The sequence below is a fragment of the Empidonax traillii genome, unplaced genomic scaffold (assembly GCF_003031625.1).
Source record: "Empidonax traillii isolate 1590-97213 ecotype Southwest subspecies unplaced genomic scaffold, ASM303162v1 scaffold26:size2357266, whole genome shotgun sequence".
NCBI lineage: Eukaryota > Metazoa > Chordata > Aves > Passeriformes > Tyrannidae > Empidonax > Empidonax traillii.
The window spans coordinates 594596-617046 of NW_020955219.1; the positions used below are offsets into that span (position 1 = coordinate 594596).

The window sequence follows — 22451 nt, forward strand, 5'->3', positions numbered from 1 at the left end:
AGACTGAACCACCCAAGCACTGGACACTGCTGAGCTCAATTCCTGTGTCTCAAACACAAACAGAAGCACTTGGATTTAAAATAGATAATAATGTGCTTTGCTGTAGCTGTAGGGTTTGTCTTGAGCCTTGTAGATACTGTGTTCACTTTTAAAGTTGTAAGAAGGGGACAGAGCTAAAATAGATGCTGGGATTTGCAGCGGTTCTTTCTTTTTTTGGCCGTGATGGCAGCCTATAGAAATTAGGAACTAATATGCTTTTAAACTTCCTTGATAGATGTAAAATGGATACATTTGGAGAGGCAGCAGCACTGACTGTCCAAAATATCTACTTTTGGGGATTAACTGTTGCACTAAAGAGAAGCCCTGAGCTCAAAAAATTAGGAGCGATAGGCTTTCTTCCTGATAAGTGTGAGACAGTTGTGTATCAGCAGGCAGTTCAGGATTCTTCTCTACTTCATTGTTTTTACCAGCTAGGCTGTTCTGAAGTAGGCATGCTATAAACCAGCATGGAAGAGAGAGGTATAAATGCTATGAAACATTGGGAAGAAGCCAATTTTGATGTGCATTCTTTCCTTACTGGGAGGGAAGAGGGTCCTGAAAACCTTCAGAAAACTATTTCCAGGAACTTGGCACTCGGTGGCCATGTGGAAGCAGCTAATGCTGGAGAAGAAGTGGTGCAACACAGCCCTGAGCAATAGGTAGTGCTGCTGGTGCCGCTGTGGATTTGGGACTGTTACTTTGGACGTGGGGTAGCTCCACTGACAGGTAAGTATTGGCATGTTTGCACCTGGCAGAGTACACTTGTGTTGCTGTGCTGCCAAGGGAGACACCCACTTTGTTAGAAATCGAGTGCCTGATGACAAAGAACAGCTCACCCCTAGGTTTTGGCCCAAGTTACACTTCCTCCTCCTGTGTACATAGCTGCAGGGATGAGTTCCCAGCTGGCAGTTGATGCATGTCGTAGTTCTGGGTTTTACTCTGCAGTCTTTGTGTAGTTATTAGAAACTAGTGACCTTTGTGAGTATGAGCTGCCTCGATCGCAGACTTCTAGAATCTCTCTGTAACTTGACATAGCTGTGTGGAAAGAGTTCACTGGTATAATCATGTTGGTAATGTGGAACCTAAAACTCAATTGCATGGTACTCTCTTTTTTTCTCACCTGTGATGCCTTTTCTTTTCTTGCAGTGAGATCAACCGACTGGACCTAGGACTAATTGTTGAAGTATGGAACAAAGGACTGATCTGGGATACCCTGGTTGGGACCGTGTGGATTGCTCTGAAGGCCATTCACCAATCTGATGAGGTTAAGCTCACACAGAACTTTATTTGCTCCAGTGTTAATAGATAATGTGTTACAAGTCTGGCCTGGTGCAGCCCAGGCTGAGCTCCTCAGCAAAACTTGAAAAGTCAGGAAGGCTGGGTGAGCAGAGAAGGCTCTTTTATTTTATTGGTTTTGTTTTTGAAGTGAGACCAAAATCGAACCTATACAATAAGTCTCTGGTCTCTTTTTAGTCGTGTGGGCACAAAACCCAGGGCTTAATTTGTTAAGGAACACATAAGTGACAAGTGTCTAAAGTCTTAAGGACTGACTGCTTAGTTTGATGCTCAAATTTCTGTGACTTACTGCTAAAGACTGTCTTAGTTCAGCTGACAGAGTAGGCTCAGAGTATGTCTGCATCATCTTCTTAGGGCTTCTGATTGCAGTGTTAGAGAGTGTCTACTGTTGCTTTTATATATGGAAAAAACTAGGAAGAGGGATGTGCCAATGTCTGTAATGCTCTAACTACTGAATTTGGCAGTTGTTGCAGCTAAGCAAGACATGTTTGTTTTTTTAACTCAAATTTCAGGGTATTTAATTAGAAGACCATTGGATTTGAGCAGGGAGAGAGTATATTTTCCATGAAGGGAAAAGTGTGGGGACACTCAGCAGTGTGGCTTAAGATCTGGCTCTCCAAGCATTCCTTGGTCCTGTCTTTGAGGTCTTATCTTTGTAATTCCACTTAGAAGGCAGCAGTTCTGCTAGGAGATGTTTGCTGCTTGTCCTGGTAAAGGCCTCTGAGATTTGGAGGAAATCCAGTTTGGAAGAAGAAAGCCAGCACATGCTAAATGGGTGTAATTTGATGTTAAACAAAGGACTAGGCTTTGATAATACTGTAAGGATCTTCCCAGAGTCTTTTGGCAAATGTGTGAGAATTGCTGCATAAAGTTCTTCAGACTTGAAAGTTCATTCACATGTGGCTCGTGATCCACAGGAAGGTCCTGGGGAATGGTCTACGCTGGAGGCAGAAGTTGTAATGAAGCATGATGAGATCTGTGGAACCAAAAACCCAACTCCTCATAAAATTCTGCTGGACACAAGATTTGAATTACCTTTTGGTGAGTGCTTTTCCATAACTTACCCGGAGTGCTGACAGTGGAGAGAAAGTGCAAGGAGACTGAGTTTTCTAATCAAGTTGTGTTCACTCTCAGTTCAGTCAGTATAGCTCTGTGGAGATAAATTACTGATATTCATTTTTTGTTGGGCTTCTTTCTAACAAGATCCAAATAAACATGGAATATTGGAAAATCCCTGAGTGCTGGAATGTTTAGACTGGTAGCAGGTTCTTCTTCTAACAGTATTTCAGGATTGTGTAGTCACGCATTTTCTTCCTGAGCAAGGAGCATTTGCTTTTTTGTGTCTAAATTTGACGTTGTTAGGGCTGTTCTGTGGTAGGTGCACATAAGCCCTCTTAGAAGCGTGCAGTTCAGTTAGTCAAACATTAATGCTTAGTGCTCCTGAACATTATCATTAGCAGAGTATATAAATAACTTGATGTTGTAAGAAGTGCCTTTCTGGCAATTACTTGGGGTTGAAAAATGCAGAATATGGAAAAGTAGCTAATGGGAGAAAACAGATCTCAAGTCAAGTTGTGTATAATTTTAAAATTTATTTTACTTAAAAACAAGCAAACAAAATAACCAAATAAACCCCAGAAGTAAGGCCTTAGCCAAAATGCATCCCAGGTTTACAAAGCTTCTCTTTCCAGCTCTTAGCTGATAAGAACAGAGATGATGTTTTAGGGCTTGTGCTATTGTGTTTTTTTCATGCACTGGGCATTGAAGTGTTTCATAGTTGTCTGTCATTGCAAGGATCATTTCTCTCTCTCTGCCTGTTGCTTCTTTTTATCTGCCAAGCCCCTTGGCAGTGTGGGCAATTTGTACCGTGCTTTGAGCAGGGGTGGAACATTTGTGCACCCGCTGGCATTTGCCCAGCACCTGTCAGGGTTGGCCATCTGTTTAGGGAAGGAGTGAGGACACCTTTGAGTCTCATACCCCCCTTCCTGGTGCAGGGGAGAATGCAGGCCTTGGCCCTGCAGCACAACAGTCATTGCAAATTGTATCTGGTGCTCTGACTGTACTATTCTGAGTGCACAGTCCTCTGGGTGATTGTGCTTCAGTGTTCTATCGATGTAATGGCACTGCTCTTTTAACTGCAGCCCAGTGTGTAAAGGGGAAAAGAAATTTGACAGCTTTCATCCTGCCAGTGGGAATTTTATTACTGAAATTGCTTGTTATGTAAGAGGAGGAACAGCACACTTTTTTTCACCTCACATGGAAATCTTGATTGTTTGGGGCAAGTGTTGAGGCTTCTGGGAGGGGCAGAACACAGCACAGAACAGCACAGCTGAAGGCAAGGCTTGTAGCCACTGCCTTCTCATCTAAGTTCACTGTGACACAGTTGCTTTTAATCTGTCACTGCTTTAAAAGAAAATGAAGTTCTGATTTCTCCCTTTGTATTCAGAGAGGGTCCAAAAGTGAATTTGCTTTCTTCTGCAATTCATGTTTTGAACAACATTACATTTTTTTGAAGTATAAAAAACCAGACTCCCTTTAAATCATAATGTATTAGAGCATCTGGATTTTAAAAAACAAAACTATTTCAGGCAATAATGTATTTTCCCCATATTACTATAATCACAGGAGGTTGTGGTTTTTTGTGTTTTTTTTTTTTTTTTTTTTTTAACTACTAGTTTAAATTTTTGCATTTGGAGAAGTAGGATTTTGTTCAGAGCAATAAGTAGATAACAAGATTTTTTGTGATTCTTCTGTTTTTAAAACAAAAGTTTGACCATTTAAAGTACTTATTTCTTTGCTTACTGCCAAATACTGAAATAACAGGTAGTCCACGTTACTGTGTTGAAGGGGTTTTATTTTAAAGTGTGAAAAGTTGTCTGCCTGTCCAGTATTTCATAAAATAGTCCAGGAAAAAATGGGTGGATAAGTTAGGTCTTTCAAGGCTTCTGCTTCTCTTCCCTTGAAGAGTGTTACAGTTTTTGCTTTGTCTCCGTTTTCAGTGTGTCCTGCCATGGCAAGGTCAGAGGCAGGTTGAAAAGCAGTAGGCACTAAGGAGGTGTGATATTCCTCTGGAAGGGAGTGTCACCCTCTCCAGCAGTGCTTCCCTTAACACCATGGCTGAGCGTCTCGTGCCATCACCTCTAGGATGGAGAAGGACCCTGCAAGATGGATTAGGGTCTGTCTCCTTTCCCGAAGTACTGTGGGCCTCCGAGAGATGCAGGGAGGCAGCTCAGCTCACAGCGCTGCCTCTGCGTCTCTCCCGATGGATGTTCTCGTTGGCTTCCCTTTAGCTGGATGGCAGCAATATGGGCTCTCAGCGCCCTGCATGTTAAGACTCTTTGAAATGAGCTGAGAACTGCCGCTTTAAACCTACACAGGGAACTAAATGTATCACTGGTCTGCCTGTGGAACTTCTTAAGTCATCAGCAGCGCAATAGAGGCAACATTTTAATAACAACAGGTTTGGAGTGACACTTAGGAACATTGTGTATCATGTTTTGTTTCCCAGGTGAAGATCTCTTGGCTATTGTAGATATAGGAGAAGCAGAGCGATATGTGTTCCCATGTACAGCTTGTGCTGCTTTTCAAGTTGGGTAAAACACTGCTGTCTGGGATAGCAGCTTTCAAAAACTGTGTGTTCTGTTTGGCTGTGCTTCTGTGCTTTTTCTATCACTTCTGGCTGCTCTCTTTCATATAGATGTATATGGATGCAGTACTCTTGGTTATTCCATGTATTTAAGATGTTTCATTTTACTTAGGTGCAGCTTGAGAAGTTTTTTAGGGTTTATAAAAGAGAATAAATGGATTTGAGAAACAGAAGAGCTGAAGTTCATGATGTAAAACATAACTGTGTATGCAGTGAGGTTTAGAAACTGGTTTGTTTTTCTGCATCCACATGATATATTCAAGAGTCTGCCTTCCTGGTATCTCTTCTTCTGGTACTCTGGAGACTGGCAACAGCTAAAGCTGAAATAAATGTAGAACATGCTGGTGCTGGTAGTGGTAGTACATGATGAAGACAACTTAGATATTTTTTTTGATTTTTTTTTTCCCTATAAAGTCATTAAGTATTTACCAGGCTTGGAGTTGGGAAGCAATCATCTCCTGACAAAGGCTGATGAGAGTTTAGTCGCTGCTCGTGGTGATTTCAGATAAGCTTTTTTGAGGTCATACAGGATCTAAACTTCATTAATGCCCAGATTTCTAGTGGCACAAAGACCTTGATGTATCCCCCGTGTGTCCCATTGCACATTCCAGATGCAGCTCTTACCTTGTTGTCAGTAGTGTCGTTAGTGTGACATCAGCACGGGGTATACAGGAGAGGGCAGACCTGTGGACCCTTCTGTGTGATGGACTGCAGTGCTGGGGGTCAGACTGTCCTCTAATGATCTCTGCCAGCCCCAGATGCTTGAGTGTTCAGTCTCACAGAAACAGAACGAATGAAAATCCTCTTCCATAAAAGTGCAGTAAAGAGTGGGCATGGGAAATGTGAAGCGTGAGAGTTGATATTAACCCATGGGGTGCAAAGCATTTTTATGTTTGGTAGTCTATTAAAAATGGCAGTAAACTGCCTTCTTCATGGGATTGTGAGCAAAGACAGGCTGGAGCAGGTTTCTCCCTGATCATATCTGTTTCATCTCAGGAACAAGACAGACATATCAGGAAAGGGAGAAAACCTTTTGAGGTTGGCTTAGAAAATTTGCTGGTAAAGAGAAGACGGTCTTGCTATTATTGTTTTGATGCAGTGAGTGTGTGCTGGCACAGACTTTTCAGGATGCTGCTTTTCAAGTGTAAAATTGTTCTGTTTAGAAGCAATTTTACTCTCTCCCCCTTTTTTAGAAGTGCAATGACTATGTGCAAATCCCTCACAGGATGCAGCACTCAAAAATGCTTTTGGCTCCCAAACTATAGCAGTTTGGTTCTGTGCCAGGCAGTTTCTAGTTCATAATTGGAGTGAAGATGCTTTTAGTGTTCTCATTACTCCCAGGCTGGGAGCATGTTGATCTGCATCCAGCCATCAGGTGGAGTAAATGTGCTTTGCTGTTTTGTTGTCTTAGGAACTGAACAGAAAGAAACACTCAGCTTGGCAAAGTCATTTCAGTGAGAACCTGCGAAGATTCCCATACGTTGGAAAAGGGGAGAAATTGGGGTTGGGAAGAGGGGAAGCCAGGTGAAGGCTTGTAGGAAAGTGGGGAGAAAGAGGTGATCACTTTTACTTTCAGCACTTGTTCTTATGCTGAGCTGGGGTGTGCCCCAGCCCAGGACTTGCTACCTGGGAAAAACCCAGGAGGCTCAAGGTGATATGCAAGGATTAGAGCAAGGACCATTAAACTTGAGGAAAAGAAAAGCTTTAGGACTGAAATGCCTGTTTATTGCCAAGCTGGAGATCTCTAAGCAGGAATACTGTCATGTTTAGGGCCTCAGGGGGTATAACTGAGTGGAGTGGTCTATACAGACGCACCAAATTCTTCTCTGTTTCCTTCCTCAGTCTGATAAGCGACTGTACTGCTGTGTCCCCATTTCTGTGTGTGTCTGTATCCAGGTGTCAGGGCCATGGGTACGTACACTGATATGTCCTATTTGCTCTGAGCAGCCTCACCTGGGACCTCCACCCGCACCTCTGCTTGTGGGCCCAGGAATCCCACTTCAGCTTGGCTCTGAGCCTTCAATCCTGAGTGATGCTGTGGGAGTTACACCCCAGCCAGTGCCATGTCTGTGCCTGTTTTTGGGACCCCATTGGTTCAGGCCAATATGTGGACTTGACCTCAGACCTGCCTTGTCACCACGGACCTGGCTGTCAATCTGGGCTCCTCGTTGAACCTTACCGTGATCTCTGGGCCTGCTCTGCTCACCTTGCTCAGGTTTTGTAAGGACAGGACCCTAACTGGCAAGTCCCCTGCCCTGCCAGCCAGGGGATCCCCCCCTCCCTTGGGGAGCAACCGGACTTCACTGCTCCCTAACACCAGGAGCCCAGAGAAAACAAGGGGTTCAGCTTCCAGCTGAGGATGGCAGTAGGAGCAAGGGCAGTAAAGCTTGCAACACTTCTGTGTTAGCATCAAATTAGTAAGCTCCAAAAGCTGTTGGACATACCTGCCCATCTCCTCTCTGTTCTTACTCAGCAGTTTAGTTCCACTGACATGTGGCCTTGCTCCTTTTGTTCACCAAGTGTGATGTTGGTGGAGTCCAGAGCTGGCATCAGGTGTCCTCTTTTTGGACTACTTCCACATTTGTGTCTTGTAAGCAAAAGTTAATGTAGCAGAGTAATTTCCATTGTAATCAAAGTTGAGCAGTCATGACCAGCAGATTGTTGCTGGTCGATGGATGTGGCCTGGCAAGTGGTCGGTGATCTCTGTAATAGGGATTTCTTTTCTCTGCCTTCCAAAGAATGAGCTTCAACAAAACTGCTGGCTGAGCTGGGACACGACAGAATTGTGAAAGGAAAAAATAAACTGCTTCCTCAAAATATCAAGAATTCTGTGTCATTGGGATCTCTTCATCTGGGCAGGTTACTTGAATCAAGGTCATAGGCCAGTTGCTTCATGTTTAACATTTGCTGTGCAGTAATTGTACTGGCATTAGTATTGATGACAGGAGTTTCTCTAAGATCAAGATGATGCCCTTGAAGCAGCTAGTGTCTGGACAGTAGCAGATTTTTATCTCTGACTTGCATAAGAATCTGTTTCAATAGAAGCAGCAACCCTGCAGTAAAAATCTGATAGCTCTGCTTATGAAATGGGCATTTGGGATACAAGGTAGGCTCTGACCTTTAGTCCTCAATTCATGAATTTTTCTTCATGTCCTAGAGAACTGTTGCCTTTCAAAGACAGTTCCATGGGCTTTGCTATAATTTTTTGATTGTTTCAGGTCCTTGTTAGAGTTTGTCTTCCTAAATCTCATCAGGTTGTGTGCTGATAGATGTTCAGTTCATTGATGTCTTCTTTCTAGGTCAGTTCTATCCAGATTTGCCCTGAATGCCAACCCTGATTTCTGTAGAGCTTGTCTAATAAATCTGTGCTGCTGTGATCTACAGCCCTGATGATAAAAAACATGTTTTCCTACAACTCTTGCAGTTTTGGAAGGCGCTCTCGTGTTTCTCTTACCTCGTTTTCTGTTAGGACTTAACAACAAAGTAATGTACTGTACACCAGGAAGAGCAACTTGCTTTGTGTGTTATGGTTAGGGTAAATTACTTTGGTCTCCCTCCAAACAAGGAGAAATAGGTTATCTTTTTTCCTGCTTGATGCAGTTTTTTTGGAACCAGGGATTAAGATTCCATAAAACTTTGTCAAGTGGGGACTGTTTTATCCCCTTGTCTGGGTGAGGCTAGTTGCATAAAAATACAGTGGTGTTTCCCTTACAGAGGTGTAGACTTGAATTTGTAGTCCAAGGAAATACCTACTTCTGAAACTTGAAATTCCACTAAGTCTGGCATGTTCCTGTTAATAGTGGTTCATGTTCTAATACACTGGCCACTATTATCTCCAATATTTTGGGGCCACTGCCTTCATAAGATGTGTTTGTGTGGCTGAGAGAGGACACATGTAGGACAGATATCCCCTCAAAGTACAAGAAGAAAACAATATTTGGTCCTTCCTGAAAGCGTAGTTCCAATTGAATGCTCACCTGCCAATAGATCCTGTTCTTTTTTCTCTCAGGAGTGAGAGTGGATGTAACTTTCAGAATCACCTTTTCATCAGAAGTCCATCCCAAGCCTGCTTCTCCCCTGCTTGCCAATGCATAGCTGAGCACACCAATGTGGTGGTGGTCATGGGGTGCAGTTCTTGTCAGGAAAACAAACTTCTTAGATGTAAACTTGGCTCCTTTTGAGGCCACCTGGGAGTGTAAAGCGTTACAGGGGATGGGAAAACCAGCTGAACTGGTATAGCACTATCTTGTTGTTGGCTTACAGGGCTGGCGGTTTCTGTCTCACTGGAGCACTCCCTCCACTTCCTTCCTCTGTGAGCTTTGAAGTTTCTGCACTGGGGCAGCTGCAGTCGGATTTCAGAAGTTGTTACAGTCAGGGATGTTGAGTGGCTTAAAAAAAACCCCATAAAACAAACCCATAACCTTTTTTTCCTTTTCCAGTGATTTCACATCACCCCATCCCTAAATAATTTTGTGTTAAGCTTTTCACAGCAGTTCGTCTCCATCTCCCAGGGTGCGCTCTGAAAGGTGAAATTTTGGGTGGCAGAAGTCTGTGTTCCATTAGGACACTGTATTACGTCAAAGTGTGAAATAGAGAATAGAAATAGTTACCAAAATAAAGGTGATAATGCTCGCTACTTGCTGCCAGTCATCCACTCAATAAATCTTCTAGAAGGTAGAAGTGTTGTTGTGATTCATTTCACAATGAAGTTGCGATGTGGTGTAGAAATAGGAATGTGCTTTCAAGTGAATATGACTGCCTATGTGACACTGTTTTTTACCTCAAAAGATTTGACTTATTGCCTGCAAAGGTATAAAAGAGACCATTTAGTTTTTGTGTTTTAATTTGTGCTACACCAGGTATGTAGGTAAGATATGCTATTCAAAGGGAGCCCTTGTTCTGTTGAGGTTATAAAAGCCTCCAGAAGAGGCTCTTTTTATGTGTTGTCAGGCATGTAGCAAGTGTATTAAAATATCATTGCATAATGGCTCTCCATGAAACTAATACTTGAATTAAATGTGAGCCAGTCTGTCTTTCTCTTTCCTACCTTTGTGCAGTGTGCATTTGGTTAATCAGCTTTAAACATGAAAGCAATGTAAGCCCTTGAACTGTGTTACTATTTACAATGTTTGTTTTTTCATCTAAGTGCTAACCTAAGACAGTTTTATTTCTTCAAAATCACATGGGGTTTTTTTGTGGTGTGATCTTGGACTACTCTCCCTGTTTTAATGCTAATGGTAATAAATGCAAACTGGCCTCCTTAATAAGGTGGTGTGACTTACTCTTTTGGTATAGATATTCCTGAAGAAGAGGCCAGATACTGGACCAGAAAATTGGAACAAATAAATTCACTGGGAGATGATGAGGTAAATATCTAAATTGAAATGTTAATGTAGCCCTGAATGCAATATAACTTGCTTTTATTCTTTGTATTGAATCCCTGTGATTGTTTGCAAAGTAAGATTTAACATGTTAATGCCTGTACCAGAAATGTATCATTTTAAAAAAACCCATACACACGTGTTGATGTGAACATCATTGAGTAAGAAGATGGTGCTTGCTTAAACCCTTTGATAGGTCTCTTTCTGTACCAAGATAACTTATAGAATATTCTGCCGATACAAGGACTTTGGGAGATTTTTCTTCTGGGATCCTTCATCTGTTCTTTTCTGCTCCTTGTTCGAGACATTTGTTTTACTGTGCAGATGAAGGAAAATAAGGTGGATTTTCTTTTTGACTGAGGACAGAACAATTTTTCAGTGGATAAAAATGTTTGGGGCAACCTCCTGCCTTCCTAGAGGCTTTAGAACCTCTGGAAGTCGATGAAAAAGCTCAGTCTGTGATTTGTCCTGTCAGTGATCCTGCTGGGGTGCCTCCCTGCTCCCGTGGGCTGTAGGAGCAGTTCATGCCAGGTACTTCAGTGAAGCAAAGGTGCCCTCTAGTGCTTCACTGAGCTGGTACTTGCTGAGAGATACCCTAAGACTTCCCTTTCCCTGCCATGCCATTCATCTGCATACTTTTGTCAAATACCAGTAGAAAAATAATGTCTCTGTTTTTTTGAGACCTAATGGTCTCAAATTTATTGTGGCTGTTGTGTGTCACCAGTGAGAAAATGAAAAAATGTAAGGACACCTTTGAAGTGTCTGACCTAAGGTTCTTGTCCCATGTCTGTCTGCCACACAGAATGCGGATGAGATCTTTATTACATATTCCTCTAATTGGCAGTGACTTGTAGCTCAGGAACTTCCAGAGCCAGAGGCAGTATTCTTGTAATTAACAGCACTCAATGGATTTTTCTTTTGTGGATGGCAGTTGCCTTTTCAATGCACCCAGATCAGTTGTGTGTTGTAGCAAAAGAATTCAGCACCTTAATTGTGCATTGCCTGAAGAAACACCTTACTTGCTCTGGGCAAATGAACCCAATGTTGTGAAACCAGCTGCTGGCAGGTTTGTTTGGGCAAATCAAATGACTGATCCTCATGCATCCACTCTGTGCCACTCATCTTTACAGACCCTATCTCTTGGGCTGCAGAATCCTGGTCTGCACAATGGTATTTATGGTGCAGAGCAACTTTGTGCCTTTCTCCTTTCTGTATGTTAAGTTCAACTGTCTCTGAGACAATGAATGAACAGACTGAAGTTGCACAGCAGTATTCAATAAACAGGTTCATTTGGAGTTCATGTGGTGTGATAAAAATGCTTTCCAGCCTCTCTTCCTACAAACAATACTCAGTTTTCATTTTGGGACTGCTGATAGCCGTCGGGCTGATGCCTTAAAAAGAACAAACTGCTGCCATTTTGGGATCTCTGAGTATAATAATTCAGAACCCGTTGCTGTCCTGTGCTTCTGAAATTGCTCATCAACAGACTTCCTTTCACTGCTTTGTCAACCAGTCAGTGCTGTCAGATCCGGCAGTTCTTGTTTTCACAATCCTGATTAACTCAGTGGGTTGGCAGTTTGCTGATGACAAGACTAACCACCTTTCAGAATCCCTTCTGCATTTTAAATAGCACAGATTGGAAGATAACCACAGCGGAAGTCTGCGGGTTGTCACCTTCCCTGTAAAGAACTGGCCATTAATCCTTACCAAATCCAAGGAGAGACTGTCTGGTGGCCCTGTTTTGCACAGGCTGCAGCACCAGCTTGCTACATTTGGCACTTCCTTTGTTGTCAGGCCTTTTTTTTCAGCAAAGACTGCTCTCATTATTTCGGTCAATTGTCCCAATTTTCTCGTATCTCTATGTAATACAAGATAGAATAACAAAATAAAATCACTGTCATTCCCCTTGGGAGTGCTTTGATGCTGTAGCAAACAGCTTTGTAAAAAGTCAAAGCTGGCTAATTGAAATACCTCTGTTTTCTCTAATTTGGTATTAAATGAGATGAAAAATTCTTCACTTTGGATGCAAAGTGGATCACAAGAGAGTTTGCAAGTGTTGGCTGGGCAAACATTGTGCTCCTACCCTGCCAGGCACACTAATTATTTAACTGCTTCCATCTCCTGCTGCAGAGTTGCTGTGAGCCCACTTGAGTTTTGAGCTGTTGGAGCTGTGCTGGAGTGTCTAAACGTAAACAGGCTTACACTCAGTTCTGAGCTCCCTGTCACACCGACATCGAGGTGTGGAGAATCAGGTCTTTTAGGTGTCTAATTTGAGGCCTCACAATTGATAGCAGGGGCCTGTGCTTGTAGTAAAGCATATTTTACCCTAACAAGATGTGCACTTTGTAACGTGTGATTTTAGCATGAAAAAAAAGGACACTTCTGGGAGTGTGTTTATATTACACAGAATATATTATAGATATTATCCTTATAGATATTATGCTTTGATACTACCAGGTATATTTTCTCTTATGTGTGACATGCTGTACTCTGAAAGCTGTTTCACAGAATTACCATTTGCTTTTTTATGCATCTGTGTTTTTTCCTATTTTTTTTTCCTCCTTTAGTATTCCTTTCAGGAGGAAGTCCAGAAGAAACCATTGCCCAGTGCTGCTTCCCAGTGTTGTAAGTTAGACTTTATTTCTTCTCAATATTTTTTCCTCTTCCAGTGTACTTAATTTCCTTCTGTGCTTAGTTATCAAGTGATGATACATCAGAACAATAAGTACTTAAATCTCTGTGCAGCCAGTAACTTTTGTCAGTTATGAAAAGCTATGCTCCTCAAAATGCTTGTCTAAAGCTTCTGATGCAAGGAAGTAAAGTCAGGCATTGAGTCTTTAACATGCTGGAGCCCTCATGTGCAAAAGGAACAGAAAATGTGTTCAAAGTCACCTGGATTGTCAGAGCCTCATAATATTGATGCCTGTAAGAAAATGCCGGGTTTTTTTCCCGTGCCTAAGTCAGGCTCTTTAAATGTGTTATCTTTAAAAGTCCTGTGTTAAATATTATTTTTATTACTGTTTAGTAAGATTTGAAGAGGCAGAAAGTAGATGGAGAGAAGTACTGCTGGTAGCCTTTTAACATGCACCAGAGGTTTGTGTACTTGATGTCTAATTTGTTTAATATTACTTTTCAATGCTGCGTTGATGGATGGAAAAAATACTTTTACTAATTTCTGCTTATCTCATCTTGCATTTTTTTATGCTTCTGAAAACGTGGATGGAAAAATAACCTAGGAAATGCTGTATCTGATGGTCTGCAAAATTAGATTTCTCAAACACTGCTTTTAACGTACAATAGATGAAAGCTCAGTGATGTCTCTTGTGAATGTCTTATCTACTTTTGGCAACAACATTAATAAAATTCAAGTCTCATAATTTAAACAAATCTTTTATCCTCTACTTCAAATCCTGTAAGACTTGCATATTACACATTGCAGGCTGTTTATCCATTAGGCTGATTATAGGATCTCCTCAAAACTGATAACATTAGGAAATGCTAATTGCTGTTTACTTTTTTGAGTAGAATTAATTACTCTGTATAGTATTGTAATGTTATCTTGAAAGAATCTTCAACAAAATATGGATATTAACCAATTGCTTAGAAAATCCAAATGTGCTGTGTAGCTGGAAAATGTACAAAGTTCCATATGAAAGTATTCCATCAGTGCTTTCATTCTAGGTAACACTGAATGTGTTCTCCCTTTCTGAAAAAAAAAAAAGTGTATGTAAAGAATAAAGCACTTTTTTTTTGTTTGTTTTTTTTTTTTTTTTTTTTTTTTTTTTTTTTTTTTTTTTTTTTTTTTTTTTTTTTTTTTTTTTTTTTTTTTTTTGTTTTTTGTTGGTGATCTGTTTTGGGTGGGTTTCTTTGTGCTTTGTTTTGTTTTTTAAATAGTCAAAAGGTCACAATTGATTTGTTAAGCCTACAAATAAGAAACATTTTGGGAGAAACAGATATTTTATTAAATCATATTAGCATAGTGTGCAGAACCCCTGATGCCAAAAGGTCAAAGAAAAGCTGTCTGATGTGAAACACTGAAAAAATGAATGTGCTATTTGCTGAAATTGCTTTCCTGGCTCTGTGCCCTGGACTTTGCTTCTGTTTGGGAGAGGCTGGTTTCATTGGCTCTTCTAATTATTGGGATGTATGGGTAAATTAGAAGGAATGCTTCTGTGTAGGAAAAAATGTCTGCATCTGTTCTCACAGCAGGGTGTTTTTACATCTACCTGTAGCCCATTTCTCCCCTGGAGAACCAACTGGGCTCTCGCAGACAGACACAGTGAAGAGCAGCACTGCAGCTGCTCTCTTTGTGCTGCCTGTTAACAGCCTGCATCTTCCTAGAAAGTGACCTTTTACAATAATTAATTGAAGGCCCCTGGTTTGAACATTAATGTCACACAAGAATTAGTGTAATCATTCATGGGATTTAAACATCATTAGAATGGATGTTAAACATTTCGTAGCAGTATGTGGTTAATGTATTTAAGAATTTTCAATAAAGCTCATGGCACTGCATGTACTTTTGCTTATTTACTGCCTGCAAGTATCTGGCATCTATGAATATCTGTTTACATGGAAAAATGTAAATTAGACATTTAATATAGAGGTACTCTTGAAAATGAACTCTCCCTGCATCAACCTGTGCATAGGAACTGTCAGCTTTCCTGACTGTAGCACAGTCCTTGAGAACTCAAGAGTTTAACCCAGAAGATGCGTTGATTGTGTCTATTGAAAGCTGACCTGACCTTTGCATGTGACACAGGAGCTCAACCCCTTTCACACAGGAGCAGGGTGGGTGTCCTTGCCTGCCCTAAAATGTGTCCAGTATGGTGCGTTTTTACTTACCCTGTAGTTAAATAATTGGTAGCTATATTTTTAGATGTAACACAAACGTCTTTAAGAACACTTGCAAGACTATCCAATTTTCCATCACAATGTGCTTGATGAGATATGGTCACTGCTGGGATCAGGACACAGTCAGCTGGACATCAGACTAAGGTTTTAGAAGGAGAAAGAGAAATTCTCAGTGTGAGTAGTTTTTACCCCACAAGAATGCCTTCCCCCTCCTAAAAAATACAAAACTGATTAAAAAAAACCCAACCTGGTGCACTATAGAACAAAAGTGATGCAAAACACATCATACAGCTTGCATTTAAAAAAATAATGGTACAAAACTGCACATGTCACTGGTATCCTGCTTATCCCTCTTGCAGGTCTCAGAAGAATGTTTTGACATCCTTGTTCTAGCTAGAGAAAACCTACTCCAGCAGGAAGGATCAGTTTCATTAAATAGAGAAATACATGTCCTCCTCGTAGGTTAAAATTAGATTACACTTATGCCCTTTTCTGCCTCTGTAGTTTGCAGACATGTCTGTTCCCTTTCCCCAACCACCTTCTCATGGTTGTTTCCCTCTTCCTGCATGGATACAACTTGTTCTGTTCTCCCCCACCCAGAGTACACAGGGGGAGATGGGTGGAAACAGGATGTGGGAGAAGTGGGTCCTGTCTCAAAGCTATTCTCTGATCTGTGAGGGTGGATTTTTGTCTCTGGGTATGTATGGGCTGCTGCCTTGGCATGGTACCATGGGAAATCTCAGCCCAGACTAGGAGCTCCAATTTTTCCAGAGGTTTTTGGGCTTTCAGGCCCACTTTCACAGTCTCAAATGCTGTTTTGTTCTTGGAAGAGTCTGACCCGTAATTTCTGAGGTAATGCAGTATTTGGGCTTCCTACCTATTCTTAAATGAAGCAGGTGGTTCTTCTAAGCCCTGCTGATTTTGGCACTCCTGTCTCTTCCTTTATCATACTTAACCATTTCATTTTTACCTCCCAACTGCTGTGCTTCCCTATATATTTCTCCTGCCCCAGAAAGATTGCATGCATCCAACTGATTTAACTGTCAGTGATCCTAAGCCATAAGCAAAGCATTACAGTGCCCATGGATCCAGTTTTGTTTGCCTTTCTGTTAAATGCAGTCGTAATTCTTAATATTCTGATATGTCATTGTTGGATAACTGAAGCATCCCCATATTGGCTTTTACTAGCAACCTGAAATTAAATGTTAATTAAAAAAAAAAAAAAAAAGAAACAAGGTTTTATTGTCTGAAATTCACTTTAAATGAAGCAGATTGAAGAAGTGTTATTTGATTACTTTGGCATTGAGTCAATAAGCTTTAAGTTATTTATTATGGAGAGTTGTAGATATGTTTTCCTTGGATGCTCAAGATCATTTCTGGCAACATAAAAGTCCATTATAATCTATAAGTGAGTCACGCTGTGAGAGTTTTAAATGCAGCTCTGACTTGGATCAGTCACAGTCCAAAGCAGGATGAGAAAGATATTCTGCATCTTTACAGAAAAGGTTTGGCAGACGTGGTTAATATCAGCTACTGTAAATACTGTCCTACACCATTTGTCAGGGAGTTTACAAATCTGGAAGAGAGCAGGCTTGTTCAGATTCTCAGGAAAGATAACCTAAGTGCCACTGAATCAACCAGTTATGTCTGTCTTCTTGTCATCTTTCTGAGAATGCTTTATTGTCGCTTTTCTTCATACATGTTTTTCTTCCATTTCCTTTAGTCCTTTACTCTGTAAAATCCCTGGTTACCAGGGCTGTAGTGGGTGGTGGTTTTTGTTTTCCCATTTTTTATTTTTATTTTTTTAATATGTGTGTGAGGGTAGTTTTGGTGGTTTTTTTTTGTTTATTTATTTTTAAAATAAATATTTTAAAATTTATTTAATATATAAAATAATATATAAAATATATTTAAAATAAATATTTAAGCTTTGTTATTCTTTTTTATCAGAAGAAGGGGAATTTGTTGCTTGACTCTGGATTGTGAATTGATACCAGCAAAAAAAGGAGAAAAAACTTCTGATACAATGTTATACCACAAAAAGAACCAAACCTAGCTTGTGCTTTGTCTGTGGTAAGAGGAGAGAGAAAGGAGCAAGATTACATCTCTAAATGCTCCCTTTGTGTGTGCACATGCATGCAGAAAGAAAAATGCTGCAGTTTTTGTTTTAGATACACAAGCAGCTTTTTATCCACTTAAAATCTGGCAAAACATTCTACACACATCGTAGGAATGGATGGCATTTTTTGCCAGATAAGTTTATTGTGGTGACCCTTCTCCTCCACTGATACTTGAGGAAATCTATTTCTGCACAATATGTAAGACAAAATTCTTTTAATACCTACATATCTGCTACTATTTCAAAGGTACCTTAAAGGCTGACTTCGAGAGGTTTCGGTCCTGATGCCCTCTAGTTTTCCTTTTAGGAACTCAAATTCCACTGGTGCTTCAGGAAGGCTTGTGAATTCCTCTGAATAGAGGGACTCTAATGCTGAGATGACGGTTCTTTCCCTAGTGCTCATCAGTGGTTTTGTCTGGTAAAAAGCCCAAAGATTGCCCTCCCTGGCCCTGACTCCCCAGGAAGCCCTGATGCCATCCACATTGATGGTTTACTGTGGATACTGGCATCTTTCTGCTGACTTTAATGTGCCACTGGGTTATGGGTATCCAGCCCTGCTCCTGGATGAACTGACTCTTTGTCAGCAAATGTGCTGAAATGACATCCTATTGAGAAAAATTTTGTTTTCTTCTTCAATAATGATATGTAAAAGAAAAGTGATCTGCTATACCAGTATCTCAAGGCTGGGCAGAATCAAAACACTTTTAAGCAGGCCACAGCTTGACCCTTTTGATCGTTCATAGAGATATGTGATCTGTGATTGTGGAGGGTCAGGCAGCACAGTTGTCTGAGATTGCTGGGTGGTGACACAGCCCCACAGCCCTTCTTGCTGTAGAGGTGTGGGCTATACATCTAGATTCTTCCCTTTTTTTTTTGGATGGTTAGCAGCCTGATTCTGCACCTAAACAACAGAGGTCAGCAGACACCTATGGCATCTCTAGACCAGGCCGGTTTGGGAAGGGTGAAGAAGAAGTCAATGATTATTTTACACTTCTCAAGGGTAGGTGACAGTAGAGATCGTGCTGCAGTCATTGAAAAGCTGTGCTCCAGTAAGGGTAGAACTTCTGGCCACAGTGCAGTTACAATAGTCCTTGAAAATTGTTTAGTGTAATTCAAAACAGTATACATAAGTGGTTAGGTTGAGAAAAAACTGCTTTAGTCTCTCTACAAGGGAAACCATTGTATGAGCTGTTTTGTGGTCATTTGCTGATGGGCTGGGAAAGCGAGTTCTTTGGCCTCTCTGCTTCTGAGTGACTGGCAGCTCCCATTCCTCTTTGTTTAGGATGAATCCCCTCTGGGAGACTTGTTTTCTTGTGGCTTTGTGGTACTCACTCTCAGGGCTGGCTAAAGGCATGATAGGTCTGCTAAAAGGAACGCACTCACTCTCAGGGCTGGCTAAAGGCATGATAGGTCTGCTAAAAGGAACGCAGATTCAAGGTCTTACTGCAAAATGCCTGTTTGCAATTTTAGGGTAAAATGCTACTTCAGGACTGGATATGTCTAAGGAAAAGTACTTGGCAAATGGAATTTAAAAATAAAAATACTGGCTATATTAGGAGATTATACAGTACCAAAGTTTGACTTACTACTGAACTCTAGAAAACTCTAGGGCTTTGTTTTTGTTGCTGATCCCCTAAATATACCTCTTTTTAGTTGTTGTTTTCCTAGAATACAGGCTGTATTCTGAAAGTGGTGACAAGGACATAAAACTTTGACTTTTAAATAAACCCCAAATGTAAAGCTCCTACTGAAATGCCGAACATTGCTAACATTGATGTGTGTCTCTGTAAGCAGTGATCAAACAATGCAAATGCTCAGTTAAACTCTCTAACTTTCATAATTTGTCTAGTGCACTTCAGCACTAGACAAAGCTGCCTTTTTTTTTGGTGGGGATTTTTTTAAGGACTTTAAAACTTTATTAGTCATCCTTTAATGTCATAGCAATAGGAGGAAATTAATTTGAATTTTGCTGCCACAGTGAAATATAAACTTTTTAAAAATTAGATTAAAGGTTTTAAACTGATAAGAAAAATTATTGCCCAGTTTTATGCACTAGCCATAAGTATGCGTCCTTGAGCAACAAGGCTTGTACTCAAAGTCCAAGATTGAAAATCAGAAGAAAAAAATGCACTGTCTTGTATCCCAGCTGCTGTAGAACATTATATTCCTCTTTACTATTATGCATATATATGTAATGTTAAGTGATCCACTGTGTTCCAAAATTGTATCTCATGAGGAGTATATAAATCTTTTGCCAATACTTGTATTTCCATCTCTTAGTCTGCGTAAAATTTTTAAGACAAGACAGCTCTGTTAGGTATCAGTGCAGTGATAGAAATGTTACAGTTTTTCCATTGTGAACAAAACTAGGTGGAGCTCTGCCTGATTCTTTTGCTGTGGTTATTAATCAGTTGCACCAGCTTATAGTAGCTAAGTGGGTACCCTAACGTGGTGATCCCAGCCTGACTTAAATTCTCAGCTCTCAATCTGATTTTCTTTAGCCATAGTAAAGGTTGCCAGAAGGGCCCTTTCATGTAGTGAAATAAAATACTCCAAAATCTCACCATAAGCTGAATGTGATGAAACAGAGGGAGGAAGGGGGGGGAAGTACTCTAATGTCGCACTCTAGTGCGTGCCATTGTCTCTGCCAGCTCCTTTTAACTCATTTCCCTCATGTGCTTTGCTGTCTCCTTTTGTGCAAAGGCCTTAGCCCTCGTCTGTGGTGTTCCAAAACTGAGCTGGAAATAGTGCTACTTGTTATGAAACCCTCTTGGTCATCCTGCTTACTGAAAAATTGACTTCCTTCTAAAACCCTATTCAGTGTATTTTAGAAGCTCATTCCACTAAAATACCACCTGTTTAGTGTTAGGAATTGCATTGAACACTAAAAGAATGTGGATTTCTGTGGAATCTGAGATCTGTGCACACTGTGTTTAGGGAATTAGCCAGTGGAAAAAGAGGTTTATTAAACCTAGAAAAAAGAACTGAGCAGGGCTTTCCCAGCTCTGTTTGTATTCTACAAACAGTATGTCATTACCACCAAATATGGTGCAATGTCCTGAGCTTTGTTTGCTTTTATAAACTTATTTAGATGATTTCTGTCTGTGCTCAGCATGGGATACAACAGGGTGATTAAATAATTCACCAGCATGACTGTAAGCAGCGGACAGCAGTAAATGATAATGTTCTGACAAGGATAGTAGGTCCCAGCCACTCTCAGAGACTTGTAAACAGCAATGAAACAAAATGGCACACAAGCAGTCAAATTAGACTGCATTAAGAACTTGGAATATTCTGCTTTTCTACAGTGTCCCTGCTGATCCAGACTTGACAGTGTGAAGTGGGGAGGAGGAGTTCCTCCTTGAATAGTTGCATAACTGAGACACAGAACAAGCATATGTTATGTTCAGCTAACTGTGGGAACTTAGATATGCTTTATAAAATGTGTTAATGACAAAAATGTTGTAGCTTCCAAGGCACCAGGCTGCTGGCATTGCTTAGTCCTTAATTGGAGGTTTATATGAAACCTCATTTTTTGAGTACTGAAACTTATGAATACAAAATAATGTGATAACCGAGACACACACTGTTGGTATTTAAGAGCACATAGAGTAACCAGTCTGACTGGTGTGTATCATCTATTCTAGTGTTAGTGCGTGTTGTTGTATGGTTTTAGGATTATAAATTTCCAATTTTTATCTGTCCGGACTTCTTGGTGTTTTTAATTCGAGTTAGTATGGGTTTAAATTTTTTCCCAAAGGTGATCTGGAAGGGATTTTTCTTAACAAATTGAGGTTATGCATGTTATTTTTATGAAGCAGAAAAACAACTTGAAAAGGCTAAAAGGAAATTCTGTTTTCATTAACCTTCAAAACATCAAGACTGTCAGCCCAGGTCTTCTGCGATTATGCTGAAGGACTGAGATATATACTGTTAGCTCCTGAATCTTAAATGAAGCAGCATATGTGTTGAATCTTTAATAAATTCATCTTTTTTTCCAAAATGTTAGACGCTGAAGTGAAGTGGGTGTTAGTAAAAACAAACAAAAGCAGAGTTTTGAACTTCTGCCTTACTCTCTGTTACTGCATCTCTTTCTGTTTGCTTCTGCAGTATTGTCTTCCAATCATTCTCTAGCTGTAGCACGCCCTGGTTAGCCAAGACAACTTCTCAGTGTGAAACCTGCAGTTTAAGGAGCTGGTGTCTCATGGCAGCCACTCTTCTCCTCACCCTGCTCTGCTTGGAATCAACTGCTGTTTGGGCATGGAAAGTCTGTGGGGTTTTCATGCTGTTCATAAGGAACTTGGTAGCAGTAAGGTGGCCAGGTGGCCAGCAGTGAGCTGGCTCAGGGTTATCACTGTCAGTCTGAGGACTCTTAGTCTGCAGGAGGTGCTAATGTTTCTCCTCCAAGGACAGACCATATATCCACAAGGCTTGTTTTTAGCACTTGGTGGTTTTCTCATTGTTCCAATTTTAAACAATGACTTCGGTCATTGATGGTTTTTGCCATCAGACCTTTTACTGTCCAGGAAATAAGGGCTAGGAACAGTCTGATCTGATTTCAGGGGTCAAGCTTTCCGTTTTCCCTTGAAGAGCCACTCATTCCCTCCACACAGACTGATTACAGGGGTTTGTGCAGAGGCTGTCAGTCTGGGTGTTTTGTCTTTGTGAAAGTTGCAGGACAGGTAAGCTCCATTTCCTCTGTGATTTTTCTGATCTGCATACCTCTTTGGGAAATTCTGCTAATTCTTCTCCAGTTTTTTTTGGATGTTACATGTGCATTCACTTGTGAATAACTACATGGGTTTCACTAATAAGTAGCCTGACTGCAATAAAGTTCTCTCACAACAGAGTTTTTCTGGATCTTTAGTATTGATCCAGAGGTCTGAACGTTCCTCCCTTGTCTCTTACTGTTCACCTGAGATACAGACTTTTTGATGAAAGGATGTGCTGGAGTTGCTATTGTATGTGTTAGTGGCTTGAGATTTTCAAGAATGAGATACACAAAAGATACTGTTTGACTTATACATTAATAGGAAATTGTGTTGTCTTTAATGGGAACTATTGATTACAGCAAATCAAAACTCAGTGCAGAGTTCTGTCAACGTCTTTCTTGTTT

The 22451-nt window shown here is 40.7% G+C and overlaps 1 protein-coding gene across 3 annotated transcripts in view; it reads left to right on the forward strand.

The window, feature by feature from the left end:
- The window catches only part of UNC13B (unc-13 homolog B), a 208215-nt gene that overhangs the window by 32154 nt on the left and 153610 nt on the right, over window positions 1-22451 (forward strand). For all 3 annotated transcript variants that reach the window (XM_027906490.1, XM_027906498.1, XM_027906507.1), the window contains exons 4-7: window positions 1186-1303; window positions 2253-2376; window positions 10277-10347; window positions 12930-12987. In XM_027906490.1, the coding sequence (XP_027762291.1) occupies window positions 1186-1303; window positions 2253-2376; window positions 10277-10347; window positions 12930-12987 (371 nt within the window). The remainder of the gene's footprint in view (window positions 1-1185; window positions 1304-2252; window positions 2377-10276; window positions 10348-12929; window positions 12988-22451) is intronic.